Genomic DNA, 19,542 nt, shown 5'->3' on the forward strand with positions numbered 1-19,542 from the left:
GAGGTTTCAATTTATAATTGAGATAAAGAGTAAAAGGAAAAAACTGGCCATTACAGTGAACTTCTTGAATCCTGTATAACACGTTATAGCACAGAAAAGAGGTGGGATTTCAGCTGAACCCTGAGCCTGTAATGCTGCCCTCATTTCCCTAGCTGGCCGTGTTTGTGTTGGTGGGCGGCAGATAGCATCCCGGGCCTCTCAGTGCCCTCAGGAGCAGGATTAGCTGGCCCTACCAGGATGTCTGTGTAGGTGTGTGCGGAGGGGGGCACTTAAAGCTGAGACTGAATAATGAACATTGTTATCTGCACACACTGTTGAAATGTTACCTGTAGAAATGGTCAATGTGTAACCTGTGAGGACAGAACGGGTTTGGTGTTTGCCTTGTCAGAGGTGGGAGTGAGGAGGGAGGATGAAGGGTTGGGTGTGTGTAGGGGTGGATGAACGGGTTTGCTGATGAAAGGGTGAGATGTTTGGCACGGACTACAGGGTTACTGTACCTCTCAGGCAGAGAAAGGTGAGGAAGTCCTCAGTCTTGGGTTTCCGTCTGGAGATGTCTCTGATGTGAGCGGAGGGGGCGGGCAGGGCGGTATCAGACACCTTGACCGGCGTGGTGCTGGGAGAGTTGGGCTGAGACTGGGCAAACTTCCTCTGCGCTTGCAGTCTGGGCCTGGGAAGAGACAGGTGAAAACAGGATTATTCCCATGCATTCTTACACAGACCCACTGCCCTGTGTTGTGTATGCATTTCATTTAGTTTGGAAGCCCAGGCTTAGCTCAATGGCCTTTAAATCATGACCCCAGGCTCTGACCGAGTTGCCCTGGATGGATCTAAACAGAAGTATACTACAAAGTAGGAACAAGGACTTAGCCAGCCAACTTGCCTGAATATTCTGAAATATATATATATATATAAAAAATATATGTGAAATGGGCACAGTCTAATTGACACAACTATCTATGTTTAGCTTTCTTAAAGAACCAGAACCAGAAAAACCACGTATTTCTGTATTTTTAATCAAAGTCAGCTGCTTTGTAGTATACCCCTCTGTTCAGCAGTTTAACTCATCTCTGGTCTCAGTTGTTGGTTTGACTCCTTTCGTCAGTCTGGTCCTTGAACTTCATTTAATTATCTTTAATATCAACACTGCAGTGTCCAGGGAGGCTAAAACAATGATAATGCTCCTTCAGAATAACTCCCAGCAGCACCAGCCAGCAGCCGACCACCTCATAACAGACTTCTGATTTATAATTAAGTTCTCCATTAAAGCCAAGACCTCTGCAGCAGCTGACAACTGATAACAAGCACAAAGGAGGCGTCAAATTGCCAACAGACGTTCAAGGCCAGATCTCTCCTTTTCTCTGTCTATCCATCGCCCTCTCTGAGATCCACAGGGCCTTTCAGATCTCTTTTTCTGCTCGGTCTCCGTCTCTCCTCTCTTCTGATTCCAGGGGGGGGGGGGGGCAGGCTGACAGGATGGAATACTAAGAGCAGCTTTTCTGGTGGACCTGGTCAGACCTCTTCATCTCTTATCTCACCCACGCAGCCATTTCATTTCACAATCATTTCATCATCTCTTTGTCTCAGGGATGTTTGATGCCAGATACACGCCTGTCTTACAATAAACAGAAAAAGACAACGCCGCGGTCATACTGCCTCCCCGTATACCGCCACGCTGTTTGAAATCATCTCCCATTCAATCGGATGCTTGTTAGGAGATTTCAGGCCTGCTAGGCGGGTTGACAGGCACAGACAGCATCACTAATCAATTGAGACCACAGCCGCTTGCTCCAGACAGATTGTGACTACCCGGGTGATTGTCTCATCGCGCTACATGTAGGGGAATGCTTCATGATATCTTAGTGATTTCTTCATGTATTAAATATTGCAAATCATGCCCTGAAACACCCACAATGCATTTTGGTTCCATCAAGCCCCCGGAACCTACAACGTTCCAATTCCACTTGAATCACGAAGCAATACGCAGCCTATAACCCCAACCAAATACTAAATTACTGTCAGACCAGGTCACGTATCACTGCACAGCCCATCTGTAAGTAGTCCATCCATCTACCTCATCCCCATACTGTTATTTATTTTGCTCCCCAGTATCTCTACTTGCACTCATCTTCTGCACATCTAGTGTTTAATTGCTATATTGTAATTATTTTGCCACTATGGCCTATTTATTGCCTTACCTCCCTTATCCTACCTCATTTGCACACAGACTTTTCTATTGTATTATTGACTGTATGTTAGGTTATTCCATGTGTAACTCTGTTGTTTGTATCGCACTGCTTTGCCTTGGCCAGGTCGCAGTTGTGAATGAGAACTTGTTCTCAACTAGCCTACCTAGTTAAATAAAAGGTGATATAAAAAATAAATACCTTGAACAAGAAGCCGTGAGAAGAGATTGCATCGACACACACACACACACACACACACACACACACACACACACGGTTCAGTGACTGAATAATCTGCCCGGTTCCTGATAGAAGCCATTGTTCAAGAAGGATTCTGTATTGGATGAGTAGGTGCATCAGTATGATAACCAATCTGTTCATGCTTTAGATCAGCCAGTGAAGAGAAAAACAAAAAAAGGTTCAGTTTCTGCTCCCCCTGAAAGGACCAATGGCTGCCGCAGATCACACCTGAGCAGGACTTGTGACAGGTGTCAGATGGCTGGTTTCGCCAGCCCATCATTATGTTGTGGATGGAACTATCAGTTTCACTGCCAGACTGGTAAAACATGAGCTGGTATTTAATGACTACCTCCCAGACAGTAACAGGATAAAAACATCTATTTCAATAAACCCTTTCAGAAATAGCATCCTTCAGCTTTCATAGGAATAGAACCAGAAATAAATAGGAGCCCTTTAACTTGACAGGGTTGTTAAAGGGTCAGTTAGAAACGTAAGTTGTCCCAGTAAAATGATGTGAACTGCAATAGTTAAAGATGGGCCAGTAAAACTATGAGAAGTGCCATGCCTCTAACATCCTGTCTAGACAGACCTGAGCCCCAATGAGCACTGTGGCTGAACCACAAGACTAACCTTTCCCCAAGGGGACAAAGTACAGATCATCTACAGTCAGAATGTCATGGCACCAAGTACCCACAATGCCAGATGGACACAAACAGCAGACACACCAACAGACACCAAGCCTCTCAAACCCAGAGCCTCTCTGCAGAAAGGTCTCGCTGACGCACAAACTTCTCAACACTGTCACTTAGAGCTGCTTATTGAGGTCCTTTCGTATTTACCCGGTATTCCTTCTATAGGTGTCTAAAGGCACGCTATGTTCTAAAGTTCAGCAAGGCTGTTCATTACCACCACGCACCACTTCGTCCTGGCTCGGGCGCATTACCAAGGCAGCTAGTCTAAGGGAGGGAGAGCGCGGAGAGAGAGCATTGGAGGCGCATGCATACAGAGGAGGAGGAAGAATTACTGCAGGATGTCCCATTCATCCAAGGCTAATCTTCCTCATCTTCCTCTTCCTCCTACTCCTCGCTCTTCAAAGCTGCCGTTCCTCTGATGTTACATGTGTCTCTACTCTGTATCATTGATTAGCTGTCAGAGAGGGTTCCCCAGAGCCGGTCACGGCAACACTGCCTGGGTTCCCCAGAGCCGGGTCACGGCAACACTGCCTGGGTTCCCCCGGCTAAATGAGGTTCTAAACCACTCCAGATGGTCCTAATAAACTCTAGCAGCAGACACTGTAGCGCTCAGCAGCTGGAGAGGAGACAAGACTGTACTGTCAGACACTCATGCAGGAAAGACAGAGAGAGAGAGATAGCAAATACCTAGCCAGTTGCCCAACAATGCATTCAACCGTGTCTCCCGTATTTAACCCAACCCCTCAGAGAGAGGTGCAGGGTGCTGCCTTAAATCGACATCCCGGGGAGGAGTTGTTGTTCGGGGTTAACTTCCTTGCTCAAGAGCAGAAAGGCATCTTTTTCCACCATGCCAGCTCGGGGATTCGAACCAGCGACCTTTTGTTTACTGGTCCAATGCTCTGAACCACCGCCCCAGAAAGAGTAAAGCCAAGGCAGGTCAGCAATATTCAGTTAAGCTGCAGTAATGGTTCTTGCGCCCTTGTTTAAAAGTATTGATCGACATCACATGAGAGGAGTGTGTAGCTGATAAACCCCCCAGGCTTTAGTATCCAGGTGAAACTACAGCCACAAGCTTTGTGGCCAACATCTCTCCTCACAGCAGCACCATTCCACTGGAACATCAGCACCACGCCCATGGCTGTCAATACAAACATTAAGCCTGGAGGACCCAAATGACTGGGATTCTAAAGCAGGGTTAGTGGAAACCACACTCAGGGAGAGAGCCACTCTGGCTAATGTGTTTATTGCTTTTCTGTCTGAGTGTTGAGCACCTGGAGGAGAGACGGCCTTGAATGCAGCTGACTGACCTGGTGACCCCCGGGTCTTGAAGTCTAAATCTCTTGAATTTCATCGAAGGGTCCATAAAATTATTCTAAGGCGCAATAGTTGTAACTATAGCATTGTCTGGAATGTGCCGATGCTGAATAACCTTGATAGTCCTGCGTGATGCAGGTCCATGATGCCTGGTGGTGTTTATTCTATTCACAATTTAGACTCCTGTTAGACATTGACACTGACGCTCCATAATAAAACACGAGCTCTCTATTCAGACAACTCGATTGAGATGTGTGCCGCTTTCAGCTTTCTGGACACAATGGCTCTGGTAGTCATAGACACAGGCTAAATACTGAGGGAATATCAACGAGTTTGAGAACTCCGCATTGAACTGTATCTGAGGGAATATTTAAAAAATACCCAGGGATTTAAAGAGATGGATGTGGGAGTTAAAACGTAATCTTCACAATAAATCAACCTACATTGGCCTCAATAAACATGATATGGCTACAGGGCACATATGTCTAGTTTTAGGAATGTACTGTATAAATACACACCTTTATAAAACACTGACACATTGACCGACATTTTAAACAAGACGAAAGCACACCTGTGGTGAACACATTTCTCTTATGGATGTGAAACAGGGAGTGTTGGCGAACATTCCAATGTAAGTCATCACAGACTAACAAATGTATTGGCCCAGGGTTGTGTGATGTGTACACACGGTTGTGTGATGTGTACACACGGTTGTGTAATGTGTACACAAGGCTTAAATGACTCCGACACGATGATCTTCACACCTAATCCACTTTGCACATAATTTCCTTAAAAGCAACCTAAGCCCACGTGCTGCATAATGCATGAACTGTGGGAAGAGGAGAGGTTCAAACCTGTCCTGTGTGCACTATTGCACTTTAGTATAGTACCCTTCACTGTGTCCACCACTGTTCATTATTATACTACCATGTTACTGTGTCCACCACTGTTCATTATTATACTACCATGTTACTGTGTCCACCACTGTTCATTAGTACACTACCATGTTACTGTGTCCACCACTGTTCATTAGTACACTACCATGTTACTGTGTCCACCACTGTTCATTAGTACACTACCATGTTACTGTGTCCACCACTGTTCATTAGTACACTACCATGTTACTGTGTCCACCACTGTTCATTATTATACTACCATGTTACTGTGTCCATAACTGTTCATTATTATACTTCCAAGTTACTGTGTCCACTATTGTTCATTATTATACTACCAGTGTACTGGGACCATTCTCTATGCTTAGAGCAGTGAGCTGATGAACTGTGTATTAAGTCGGAGCTGGACAACGTCACACCTTATCTCCTCGGCTCAGTGGGTCGACCGCTTTACCGGACTGACCCTAGCCTCTGACCTTTAACCCCTGAGCTTGGCGGCCATCTTAAATCAAGCTAAGCCAGGTCAATATTCAGGCTCAGAGAAAGACTGTGCTGCGGTTGTTATCACCAAAGACATCACTTTAAAATCAGGACCAGGTCAGAAGACACCTAGAACATTATCCATGACATCACATGCGCTCTGATTGGTTCTGGAACATGGGCAATGCCACGCAGTCCAAATTTGATCATGATAGTACAAACATCTCTCCAGCACTGCTGTATAGTTTGTTGCGATGGTGCAGTTTTATTCCTTTGATACGCCTACTGTCTTCAGTGAATACATGCAGCTTGCAGAGAATAGAGAAACTGGAACAAATAATGTGCATAGCAAAGCCTTGCTCCATCTCAGATCTCACCTACTGTGTTCACTAGGGGGTGGCAGGGTATACAATATCACAATGGGCGATAACACACTCCTCTGCAGACAGTATTGTGATCGAGTTTATTCAGACCACTCTGTGAGAGTGTGTAGTTGGTTATTAATATCCCTGAGGCTGCCATCTTTATAGAGGCTTGGTAAAGTGGTTAGAGAGCAGGAGAAATAGCTAGAGAGAGGAGTTAAAAGGAATTATAAAATTAGTCTCAGTGACAAGAGGTTGTTGACTTCGGAACCAAACATGAATAATAACTTCAATGGGAGAGAGAGAGAGAAAGACAACAACAAAAACACTGGAACACACATGCACTGTGGGTAACAGTAAGAGCAGTAGCAGTGCAGGGTAACTAAAGATGGTTCAGCCAATCCTCTGTGACTTAGTGTGATACGTTTTTTGTGACTGGCCATCTTGTGCTACAGTAACTAGCTACACGGGGTTAGATATTTTTTTTATTTTACCTTTATTTAACCAGGTAGGCAAGTTGAGAACAAGTTCTCATTTACAATTGCGACCTGGCCAAGATAAAGCAAAGCAGTTCGACAGATAAAACGACACAGAGTTACACATGGAGTAAAAACAAACATACAGTCAATAATGCAGTATAAACAAGTCTATATACAATGTGAGCAAATGAGGTGAGAAGGGAGGTAAAGGCAAAAAAGGCCATGATGGCAAAGTAAATACAATATAGCAAGTAAAATACTGGAATGGTAGTTTTGCAATGGAAGAATGTGCAAAGTAGAAATAAAAAAAATAATGGGGTGCAAAGGAGCAAAATAAATAAATTAATTAAAATTAAATACAGTTGGGAAAGAGGTAGTTGTTTGGGCTAAATTATAGGTGGGCTATGTACAGGTGCAGTAATCTGTGAGCTGCTCTGACAGTTGGTGCTTAAAGCTAGTGATGGAGATAAGTGTTTCCAGTTTCAGAGATTTTTGTAGTTCGTTCCAGTCATTGGCAGCAGAGAACTGGAAGGAGAGGCGGCCAAAGAAAGAATTGGTTTTGGGGGTGACTAGAGAGATATACCTGCTGGAGCGTGTGCTACAGGTGGGAGATGCTATGGTGACCAGCGAGCTGAGATAAGGGGGGACTTTACCTAGCAGGGTCTTGTAGATGACATGGAGCCAGTGGGTTTGGCGACGAGTATGAAGCGAGGGCCAGCCAACGAGAGCGTACAGGTCGCAATGGTGGGTAGTATATGGGGCTTTGGTGATAAAACGGATTGCACTGTGATAGACTGCATCCAATTTGTTGAGTAGGGTATTGGAGGCTATTTTGTAAATGACATCGCCAAAGTCGAGGATTGGTAGGATGGTCAGTTTTACAAGGGTATGTTTGGCAGCATGAGTGAAGGATGCTTTGTTGCGAAATAGGAAGCCAATTCTAGATTTAACTTTGGATTGGAGATGTTTGATATGGGTCTGGAAGGAGAGTTTACAGTCTAACCAGACACCTAAGTATTTGTAGTTGTCCACGTATTCTAAGTCAGAGCCGTCCAGAGTAGTGATGTTGGACAGGCGGGTAGGTGCAGGTAGCGATCGGTTGAAGAGCATGCATTTAGTTTTACTTGTATTTAAGAGCAATTGGAGGCCACGGAAGGAGAGTTGTATGGCATTGAAGCTTGCCTGGAGGGTTGTTAACACAGTGTCCAAAGAAGGGCCGGAAGTATACAGAATGGTGTCGTCTGCGTAGAGGTGGATCAGGGACTCACCAGCAGCAAGAGCGACCTCATTGATGTATACAGAGAAGAGAGTCGGTCCAAGAATTGAACCCTGTGGCACCCCCATAGAGACTGCCAGAGGTCCGGACAGCAGACCCTCCGATTTGACACACTGAACTCTATCAGAGAAGTAGTTGGTGAACCAGGCGAGGCAATCATTTGAGAAACCAAGAGTGTCGAGTCTGCCGATGAGGATATGGTGATTGACAGAGTCGAAAGCCTTGGCCAGATCAATGAATACGGCTGCACAGTAATGTTTCTTATCGATGGCGGTTAAGATATCGTTTAGGACCTTGAGCGTGGCTGAGGTGCACCCATGACCAGCTCTGAAACCGGATTGCATAGCAGAGAAGGTATGGTGAGATTCGAAATGGTCGGTAATCTGTTTGTTGACTTGGCTTTCGAAGACCTTAGAAAGGCACGGTAGGATAGATATAGGTCTGTAGCAGTTTGGGTCAAGAGTGTCCCCCCCTTTGAAGAGGGGGATGACCGCAGCTGCTTTCCAATCTTTGGGAATCTCAGACGACACGAAAGAGAGGTTGAACAGGCTAGTAATAGGGGTGGCAACAATTTCGGCAGATAATTTTAGAAAGAAAGGGTCCAGATTGTCTAGCCCGGCTGATTTGTAGGGGTCCAGATTTTGCAGCTCTTTCAGAACATCAGCTGAATGGATTTGGGAGAAGGAGAAATGGGGAAGGCTTGGGCGAGTTGCTGTTGGGGGTGCAGTGCTGTTGTCCGGGGTAGGAGTAGCCAGGTGGAAAGCATGGCCAGCCGTAGAAAAATGCTTATTGAAATTCTCAATTATGGTGTATTTATCAGTGGTGACAGTGTTTCCTATCTTCAGTGCAGTGGGCAGCTGGGAGGAGGTGTTCTTATTCTCCATGGACTTTACAGTGTCCCAGAACTTTTTTGAGTTAGTGTTGCAGGAAGCAAATTTCTGCTTGAAAAAGCTAGCCTTGGCTTTTCTAACTGCCTGTGTATAATGATTTCTAGCTTCCCTGAACAGCTGCATATCACGGGGGCTGTTCGATGCTAATGCAGAACGCCATAGGATGTTTTTGTGTTGGTTAAGGGCAGTCAGGTCTGGGGAGAACCACGGGCTATATCTGTTCCTGGTTCTAAATTTCTTAAATGGGGCATGTTTATTTAAGATGGTTAGGAAGGCATTTAAAAAAAATATCCAGGCATCCTCTACTGACGGGATGAGATCAATATCCTTCCAGGATACCCCGGCCAGGTCGATTAGAAAGGCCTGCTCGCAGAAGTGTTTCAGGGAGCGTTTTACAGTGATATCTCACCTGCCTGTCAGATCCATTGGATATACTGACAGTTTAAACTGCCCTGAGTCGTTACAACACTATAGTAGACATGGCACAGCCCGTGACTCGTCAAGAGAAGTTCTATATAGCTAAACACTTCACATGTGACTTTACAGCTCATCAATAGTACTATTTACAACTCATCAATAGTACTATTATGGGTTGCTTTTAAAAATGGTGGGATTCCTTAGAGGGAGTGCAACATATAATCATTCACATATGGCACCACTGATTATACATTGAACAAAAACATGTGTGAAGTGGTGGACCCCTGTTTCATGAGGTGAAATAAAAGACCACAAAATTTTTCCACACATACGAAAAAATACATTTTCTCTCGGACTGTGCACAAATGTGTACATCCCTTTAATTGAGCATTTCTCCTTTGCCAAGATAATCCAGCCACCTGACAGGTATGGCATATCAATAAGCTAATTATTAAACAGCATGATCACTACACAGGTGCACCTTGCACTGGGGACAATAAAAGGCCACTCAAATGTGCAGTTATCACAACACAATGGCACAGATGGGAGCATGCAATTGGCATGCTTACTGCAGGAATGTCCACCAGAGCTGTTGCCAGAGAATTTTGTTGATTTCTCTACCATAAGCCACAACGTCATTTTAGAGAATTTAGCAGTACCTCCAACCAGCCTAACAACCGCAGATCACGTGTAACCACGCCAGCCCAGGAACTCTACATCCAGCTTCTTCAAGTGCTGGATCGTCTGAGACCAACCACCCCGACAGCTGATAAAACGGTTTGGGCAGACAACCCAAGGATGTTGTCCTCACCAGGATCTTGACCTGACTGCATTTTGGCGTTGGAAATGCTCACCTTCGATGGCCACTGGCATGCTGGAGAAGTGTGCTCTTCACGGATAAATCAGAGTTTCTGCATACTCACCAGAAATGTCTCCCATTGAGCAAGTTTGGGATGCTCTGGATTGACGTGTACAACAGTGTTCCTGATCCCGCCAATATCCAGCAACTTCGCACAACCATTGAAGAGGAATGGGACAACATTCCACAATCAACAGCCTGTTCAACTCTATGGTGAGTTGTGTCGCTCTGCATGAGGCAAATGGTGATCACAACAGATACTGACCGTTTATGATCCACACTCCTATTTCTTTTAAAAAGGCATCCATGATCAACAGATGCAGATCTGTATTCCCGGTCATGTAAAATCCATAGACTAGGGCCTAGCGCATTAATTTCAATTGACTCATTGATTTCCTTATATGAACTGTAATGCAGTAAAATCTTTGAAATTGTTGCATGTTGCGTTTATATTTTGTTAACCTTTTTGGGAGCATTTTCACTTTTGGATGAATAACGTACCCAGAGAGAACTGCCTCCTACTCTATCCCAGATGCTAATATATGCATATTATTATTGAATGATGTCTGTGAGTATAACAGAACTCATAGGGCAGGCGAAAACCTGAGAAAAATCCAACCAGGAAGTGAGACATCTGAGATTTGTAGTTTTTCAAAGCTCGGCCTACCGAGTACACATTAAGATATGGATGAGGTTGCATTTCCTAGAGCTTCCACTAGATGTCAACCATATTTTGTAACTTGAATGACGATTCTACTATAAAGGAGGGGCTCATGAGACCTGTTTGAATCAGTGGTCTGGCATAGTGCCTCGGTCTCATGACACGCGCTCACGACAGAGTTACCTCACATTCCAGCGATTTTTCTGAAGACAAAAGGAACTCTCCGGTTGGAACATTATTGATGTTTTATGTTAAAAACATCCTAACGTTTGATTCCATACATCGTTTGACATGTTTCTAAAGGACTGTAATGGAACTTTGAGTTTTTGTCTGGATGAAATGCTCACGCCTCATGAAGATGGATTACTGGGCTGAACACGCTAACAACAAGTGGCTATTTGGACATAAATTATGGAACAAATCAGTCATTGTCGGACTGGGATTCCTGGGAGTGCCTTCTGATGATCATCAAAAGGTAAGTGAATATTTATGGTGTTGTTTCTAACTTTGTTGATTCCAAAATGGCAGATATTCCTCTGGCTGTTTTGGGTTCTGAGCACCGTTCTCAGATTATGCTTTTTCCGTAAAAAAAAATTGAAATCTGACACAGCGGTTGCATTAAGGAGAAGTCTCTCTTTAATTCTGTGAATAACACTTGTATCTTTTATCAATGTTTATTATGAGTATTTCTGCAAAATCACCAGATGGTTTGGAATCAAAACATTACTGCACGTAAGGCGCCAATGTAAACTGAGATTTTTGGATATAAATATGCACATTATCGAACAAAACATACATGTAGTGTGTAGCATGATGTTGTATGAGTGTCATCTGATGAAGATCATCAAAGGTTAGTGATTCATTTTATCTATATTTTTGCTTTTTGTGACTATCTTTGGCTAGAAAAATGGCTGTGTTTTTTCGACTTGGCGGTAATCTAACAATCATATGTTGTGCTTTAGCTGTAAAGCATTTTTGAAAATCGGACACGATGGGTAGATTAACAAGATGTTTATCTTTCATTTGCTGTATTGGACTTGTGAATGTTACGTATTTCAAAAAAATATTTTTGAATTTCGCGCGCTGCCTTTTCAGCGGAATGTTGTCGAGGGGTTCCCTGCGCAAGAAAGGTTAAGTGTATATCACTGATATACAGTGCCTTCAGTCCCTTGACTTTTCCACATTTTGTTGAGTTACAGCCTGAATTCAAAATGGATACAATTGAGATCGTCACTGGCCTACACACACACACAATACCCCATAATGTCAAAGTATGGTTTTAGACATTTTTACAAATGAATAAAAAAAATGAAAAATCTCAAATGTCGTGAGTCAATAAGTATTCAAACCCTCTATTATGGAAACCACAAATACATTCAGGAGTAAGTATTTTGCTTAACAAGTCACAAAAGTGTTTTACATTATTTTAATGACTGCCTCATCTCTGTACCCCACACATACAGACAATTGTAAGGTCCCTCAGTCGAGCAGTGAATTTCAAACACAGATTCAGACATTGAATTTCTCTTTGAGAATGGTAAAGTTATTGATTACAACTTTGATGGTGTATAAACACACCCAGCCACTAAAGATATAGGCGTCCTTCCTAACTCAGTTTCCAGAGAGGAAGGAAACCACTCAGGGATTTCACCACGAGGCCAAGGGAGGCTTTAACTTCTTCGATATAGGGGGCGCTCTTTTAATTTTTGGATAAAAAAAACGTTCCCGCTTTAAACAAGATATTTTGTCACGAAAAGATGCTCAACTATGCATATAATTGACAGCTTTGGAAAGAAAACACTGACGTTTCCAAAACTGCAAAGATATTATCTGTGAGTGCCACAGAACTGATGCTACAGGCGAAACCAAGATGAAACTTCAAACAGGAAATTAGCAACATTTTTGAGGCGATGTTTTCCATTGTCTCCTTATATGGCTGTGAATGCGCCCTGAACGAGCCTACACGTTCTGCCGTTTCCCCAAGGTGTCTGCAGCATTGTGACGTGTTTGTAGGCATATCATTGGAAGATTGGCCATAAGAGACTACATTTACCAGTTGTCCGCCCGGTGTCCTTTGTCGAAATTGGTGCGTAAATCTTCAGCTGCACGCATTCAGCCATGTGATTCAGAGGAGAGAGGAGACTTCCACGAACGATATATCATCGAAGAGATATGTGAAAAACACCTTGAGGATTGATTCTAAACAACGTTTACCATGTTTCAGTTGATATTATGGAGTCAATTTGGAAAAAAGTTTGGCGTTTTGATGACTGAATTTTCGTTTTTTTTGGTAGCCAAACGTGACGAACCAAACGGAGCGATTTCTCCTACACAAAGAATCTTTCAGGAAAAACTGAACATTTGCTATCTAACTGAGAGTCTCCTCATTGAAAACATCCGAAGTTCTTCAAAGGTAAATTATTTTATTTGAATGCTTTTCTGGTTTTTGTGAAAATGTTGCCCGCTGAATGCTAACGCTAAATGCTACGCTAGCTATCAATACTGTTACGCAAATGCTTGTTTTGCTATGGTTGAAAAGCATATTTTGAAAATCTGAGATGACAGTGTTGGTAACAAAAGGCTAAGCTTGAGAGCTAATATATTTATTTCATTTCATTTGCGATTTTCATGAATAGTTAACGTTGTGTTATGCTAATGAGCTGCGGGGATAATTACACTCCTGGATACAGTTTTTTTTTCGTAGCTAAACGTGATGAACAAGATGGCGTAGCAGTAAGTCGTCCTGTCGTGTCGTGTCCCTGTATATTTTGTTTATATTTTGTTTATTTTTCGTTTTTACATATTTTTCGTTTTTTACATAGCTATCCCTTTAAAAACATTTTGCTAAACCTAAGCTTCCAAATACGCTGGATCTTCACAACTAGCTATCTAGCTAAACCGCAACCCCGGATGATTACCCCTGGCTAGCGTTTCCACCCACTTAGCTTGAAGCTAGCCCGGCCTGCGCTACCACCGTAGCATACTCCTGAGCTACAATACCCGGGCCCACGACCGGTCTATCGATGTCACCGCATGAAGAGGAATAAACAGACTCACCCCATCGCGACGTCCCCCAAAGGCTAACTCTCTAGCCCTCGCTATCTCCCTGCTTGCTAATTCGGCCTGCTAACTGCTAGCTTGTCCAGCTCCGGTCCGCTAACTGCTACCTTGTCTAGCCCGGGCCTACAAACTGTTAGCTTGTTAGCACAGGCCTGCTAACCGCCTGAATCGCCGCGTCCCAAACGCCCACCGGACCCATATTTACTTTCTATCTCTTTTGACTTTTAATTTGTTTATACCTTCGGGAAACCTGCCTCACCCAATGTGATACGGAATCGCTATTATTTTTTATTTATTTTTAGAACACACTCAAGAACCTCCAGAAGCTAACCAGCTAACTAGCTACAAGCTATTTAGTCATTGTTCGTTTTTTTTTTACCTGGATAACACTCGCCAGTCCAGCTTCCCTTCCCCATCCACCGCTGCCCCCTGGACACTGATCTCTTGGCTACATAGCTGATGCACGCTGGACTGTCCATAAATCACGGTACTCCATTCTGCTTGTTTGTTTTATCTGTTGGCCCCGTTGCCTAGCCTACGCCATTTTACCTGCTGTTGTTGTGCTAGCTGATTAGCTGTTGTCTCACCTACTGTTTTAGCTAGCTTTCCCAATTCAACACCTGTGATTACTGTATGCCTCGCTGTATGTCTCTCTCAAATGTCAATATGCCTTGTATACTGTTGTTCAGGTTAGTTATCATTGTTTTAGTTCACAATGGAGCCCCTAGTTCCACTCTTCATACCCCTGATAACTCCTTTGTCCCACCTCCCACACATGCGGTGACCTCACCCATTACTACCAGCATGTCCAGAGATACAACCTCTCTCATCATCACCCAGTGCCTGGGCTTACCTCCGCTGTACCCGCACCCCACCATACCCCTGTCTGCGCATTATGCCCTGAATATATTCTACCATGCCCAGAAACCTGCTCCTCTTATTCTCTGTCCCCAACGCTCTAGGCGACCAGTTTTGATAGCCTTTAGCCGCACCCTCATACTACTCCTTCTCTGTTCCGCGGGTGATGTGGAGGTAAACCCAGGCCCTGCATGTCCCCAGGCACCCTCATTTGTTGACTTCTGTGATCGAAAAAGCCTTGGTTTCATGCATGTCAACATCAGAAGCCTCCTCCCTAAGTTTGTTTTACTCACTGCTTTAGCACACTCTGCTAACCCTGATGTCCTTGCTGTGTCTGAATCCTGGCTCAGGAAGGCCACCAAAAATTCAGAGATTTCCATACCCAACTATAACATCTTCCGTCAAGATAGAACTGCCAAAGGGGGAGGAGTTGCAGTTTACTGCAGAGATAGCCTGCAAAGTAATGTCATACTTTCCAGGTCCATACCCAAACAGTTCGAACTACTAATTTTGAAAATTACTCTCTCCAGAAATAAGTCTCTCACGGTTGCCGCCTGCTACCGACCCCCCTCAGCTCCCAGCTGTGCCCTGGACACCATTTGTGAATTGATCGCCCCCCATCTAGCTTCAGAGTTTGTTCTGTTAGGTGACCTAAACTGGGATATGCTTAACACCCCGCCAGTCCTACAATCTAAGCTAGATGCCCTCAATCTCACACAAATCATCAAGGAACCCACCAGGTACAACCCTAACTCTGTAAACAAGGGCACCCTCATAGACGTCATCCTGACCAACTGGCCCTCCAAATACACCTCCGCTGTCTTCAACCAGGATCTCAGCGATCACTGCCTCATTGCCTGTATCCGCTACGGAGCCGCAGTCAAACGACCACCCCTCATCACTGTCAAACGCTCCCTAAAACACTTCTGTGAGCAGGCCTTTCTAATCGACCTGGCCCGGGTATCCTGGAAGGACATTGACCTCATCCCGTCAGTTGAGGATGCCTGGTCATTCTTTAAAAGTAACTTCCTCACCATTTTAGATAAGCATGCTCCGTTCAAAAAATGCAGAACTAAGAACAGATACAGCCCTTGGTTCACCCCAGACCTGACTGCCCTCGACCAGCACAAAAACATCCTGTGGCGGACTGCAATAGCATCGAATAGTCCCCGTGATATGCAACTGTTCAGGGAAGTCCGGAACCAATACACGCAGTCAGTCAGGAAAGCTAAGGCCAGCTTCTTCAGGCAGAAGTTTGCATCCTGTAGCTCCAACTCCAAAAAGTTCTGGGACACTGTGAAGTCCATGGAGAACAAGAGCACCTCCTCCCAGCTGCCCACTGCACTGAGGCTAGGTAACACGGTCACCACTGATAAATCCATGATTATCGAAAACTTCAATAAGCATTTCTCAACGGCTGGCCATGCCTTCCGCCTGGCTACTTCAACCTCGGCCAACAGCTCCGCCCCCCCCGCAGCTCCTCGCCCAAGCCTCTCCAGGTTCTCCTTTACCCAAATCCAGATAGCAGATGTTCTGAAAGAGCTGCAAAACCTGGACCCGTACAAATCAGCTGGGCTTGACAATCTGGACCCTCTATTTCTGAAACTATCTGCCACCATTGTCGCAACCCCTATTACCAGCCTGTTCAACCTCTCTTTCATCTCGTCTGAGATCCCCAAGGATTGGAAAGCTGCCGCAGTCATCCCCCTCTTCAAAGGGGGAGACACCCTGGACCCAAACTGTTACAGACCTATATCCATCCTGCCCTGCCTATCTAAGGTCTTCGAAAGCCAAGTCAACAAACAGGTCACTGACCATCTCGAATCCCACCGTACCTTCTCCGCTGTGCAATCTGGTTTCCGAGCCGGTCATGGGTGCACCTCAGCCACACTCAAGGTACTAAACGACATCATAACCGCCATCGATAAAAGACAGTACTGTGCAGCCGTCTTCATCGACCTTGCCAAGGCTTTCGACTCTGTCAATCACCATATTCTTATCGGCAGACTCAGTAGCCTCGGTTTTTCGGATGACTGCCTTGCCTGGTTCACCAATTACTTTGCAGACAGAGTTCAGTGTGTCAAATCGGAGGGCATGCTGTCCGGTCCTCTGGCAGTCTCTATGGGGGTGCCACAGGGTTCAATTCTCGGGCCGACTCTTTTCTCTGTGTATATCAATGATGTTGCTCTTGCTGCGGGCGATTCCCTGATCCACCTCTACGCAGACGACACCATTCTATATACTTTCGGCCCGTCTTTGGACACTGTGCTATCTAACCTCCAAACAAGCTTCAATGCCATACAACACTCCTTCCGTGGCCTCCAACTGCTCTTAAACGCTAGTAAAACCAAATGCATGCTTTTCAACCGGTCGCTGCCTGCACCTGCATGCCCGACTAGCATCACCACCCTGGATGGTTCCGACCTAGAATATGTGGATGTCTATAAGTACCTAGGTGTCTGGCTAGACTGCAAACTCTCCTTCCAGACTCATATCAAACATCTCCAATCGAAAATCAAATCAAGAGTCGGCTTTCTATTCCGCAACAAAGCCTCCTTCACTCAAGCCGCCAAGCTTACCCTAGTAAAACTGACTATCCTACCGATCCTCGACTTCGGCGATGTCATCTACAAAATGGCTTCCAACACTCTACTCAGCAAACTGGATGCAGTCTATCACAGTGCCATCCGTTTTGTCACTAAAGCACCTTATACCACCCACCACTGCGACTTGTATGCTCTAGTCGGCTGGCCCTCGCTACATATTCGTCGCCAGACCCACTGGCTCCAGGTCATCTACAAGTCTATGCTAGGTAAAGCTCCGCCTTATCTCAGCTCACTGGTCACGATGGCAACACCCATCCGTAGCACGCGCTCCAGCAGGTGTATCTCACTGATCATCCCTAAAGCCAACACCTCATTTGGCCGCCTTTCGTTCCAGTACTCTGCTGCCTGTGACTGGAACGAATTGCAAAAATCGCTGAAGTTGGAGACTTTTATCTCCAGCTCAGCTATCTGAGCAGCTAACCGATCGCTGCAGCTGTACATAGTCTATTGGTAAATAGCCCACCCTTTTCACCTACCTCATCCCCATACTGTTTTTATTTATTTACTTTTCTGCTCTTCTGCACACCAATATCTCTACCTGTACATGACCATCTGATCTTTTATCACTCCAGTGTTAATCTGCAAAATTGTAATTATTTGCCTACCTCCTCATGCCTTTTGCACACATTGTATATAGACCCCCCCTTTGTTTTCTACTGTGTTATTGACTTGTTAATTGTTTACTCCATGTGTAACTCTTTGTTGTATGCTCACACTGCTATGCTTTATCTTGGCCAGGTCGCAGTTGCAAATGAGAACTTGTTCTCAACTAGCGATTTGTCCTAAACAAATAATATTTTTGGAAAAACTGAACATTTGCTATCTAACTGAGAGTCTCCTCATTGAAAACATCTGAAGTTCTTCAAAGGTAAATGATTTTATTTGAATGCTTTTCTTGTTTTTGTGAAAACGTTGCCCGCTGAATGCTAACGCTAAATGCTACGCTAGCTATCAATACTGTTACACAAATGCTTGTTTTGCTTTGGTTGAAAAGCATATTTTGAAAATCTGAGATGACAGTGTTGTTAACAAAAGGCTAAGCTTGAGAGCTAATATATTTATTTCATTTCATTTGCGATTTTCATGAATAGTTAACGTTGTGTTATGCTAATGAGCTGCGGGGATAATTACACTCCTGGATACAGTTTTTTTTTTCGTAGCTAAATGTGATGAACAAAACGGAGCGATTTGTTCTAAACAAATAATATTTTTGGAAAAACTGAACATTTGCTATCTAACTGAGAGTCTCCTCATTGAAAACATCTGAAGTTCTTCAAAGGTAAATTATTTTATTTGAATGCTTTTCTTGTTTTTGTGAAAACGTTGCCCGCTGAATGCTAACGCTAAATGCTACGCTAGCTATCAATACTGTTACACAAATGCTTGTTTTGCTATGGTTGAAAAGCATATTTTGAAAATCTGAGATGACAGTGTTGTTAACAAAAGGCTAAGCTTGAGAGCTAGCATATTTATTTCATTTCATTTGCGATTTTCATGAATAGTTAACGTTGCGTTATGGTAATGAGCTTGAGGCTGTATTCACGATCCCGGATCCAGGATGGCTAGAATCAAGAGGTTAATCTAACTGCACAGTCCAATTTACTGTAGCGATTAGAGTGAAATAATACCATGCTATTGTTTGAAGAGAGTGCACAGTTTTAAACTTGAAAGGTTATTAATAAACAAAAGTGGGCACATTTGGGCAGTCTTGATACAACATTTTGAAAATAAATGCAATGATTCATTGGATCAGTCTAAAACTTTGCTCATACTGCATCTAGTGGCCAAAACCTAAATTGCTCCTGGGCTGGAATAATACATTATGGCCTTTCAACTTCAATGTGTTTCCTTTCAAATTATATCAATAATATGCATATCCTTGCTTCAGGGCCTGAGCTACAGGCAGTTAAGATTTGGGAATGTCATTTTAGGCAAAAATTTCAACAAAAAGGCACGGATCCTTATTAATGTCTCCACTGTATTTCTGATCAATGATGTTATTTTAAAATGGAATTTTAAAAATGTATTTAAAAAAAGGACATTTCTAAGTGACCTCAAACATTTTAGTGTATGTACATGATATATGCATTTCATTTTTGATAAACGTGCTCAAATTTCTAAAAACATGTTTTGACTTTGTCATTGCGGGCTATTGTGTGTAGATGGTTGAGAAGACCGAAAGAAAGCGCATTACTAACTTAGCATTCATTAAGACAAACAAGCAGCTCAATGAGCTCTACTTGGCTTCTGCTACTGAGGAGAACTGGCTTCA

The 19,542-nt window shown here is 43.9% G+C and overlaps 1 protein-coding gene across 2 annotated transcripts in view; it reads right to left on the reverse strand.

Moving 5' to 3' along the window:
• The window catches only part of LOC109903539 (protein Jumonji), a 97,159-nt gene that overhangs the window by 28,710 nt on the left and 48,907 nt on the right, over positions 1-19,542 (reverse strand). For both annotated transcript variants that reach the window (XR_004202876.1, XM_020500310.2), the window contains exon 4: positions 498-667. Coding sequence is in view for 1 of the 2 variants with exons in the window: in XM_020500310.2 (XP_020355899.2) it covers positions 498-667 (170 nt within the window). In the remaining variant the exon portion in view is untranslated. The remainder of the gene's footprint in view (positions 1-497; positions 668-19,542) is intronic.

Source organism: Oncorhynchus kisutch, linkage group LG14, assembly GCF_002021735.2.
Source record: "Oncorhynchus kisutch isolate 150728-3 linkage group LG14, Okis_V2, whole genome shotgun sequence".
Classification (NCBI taxonomy): domain Eukaryota; kingdom Metazoa; phylum Chordata; class Actinopteri; order Salmoniformes; family Salmonidae; genus Oncorhynchus; species Oncorhynchus kisutch.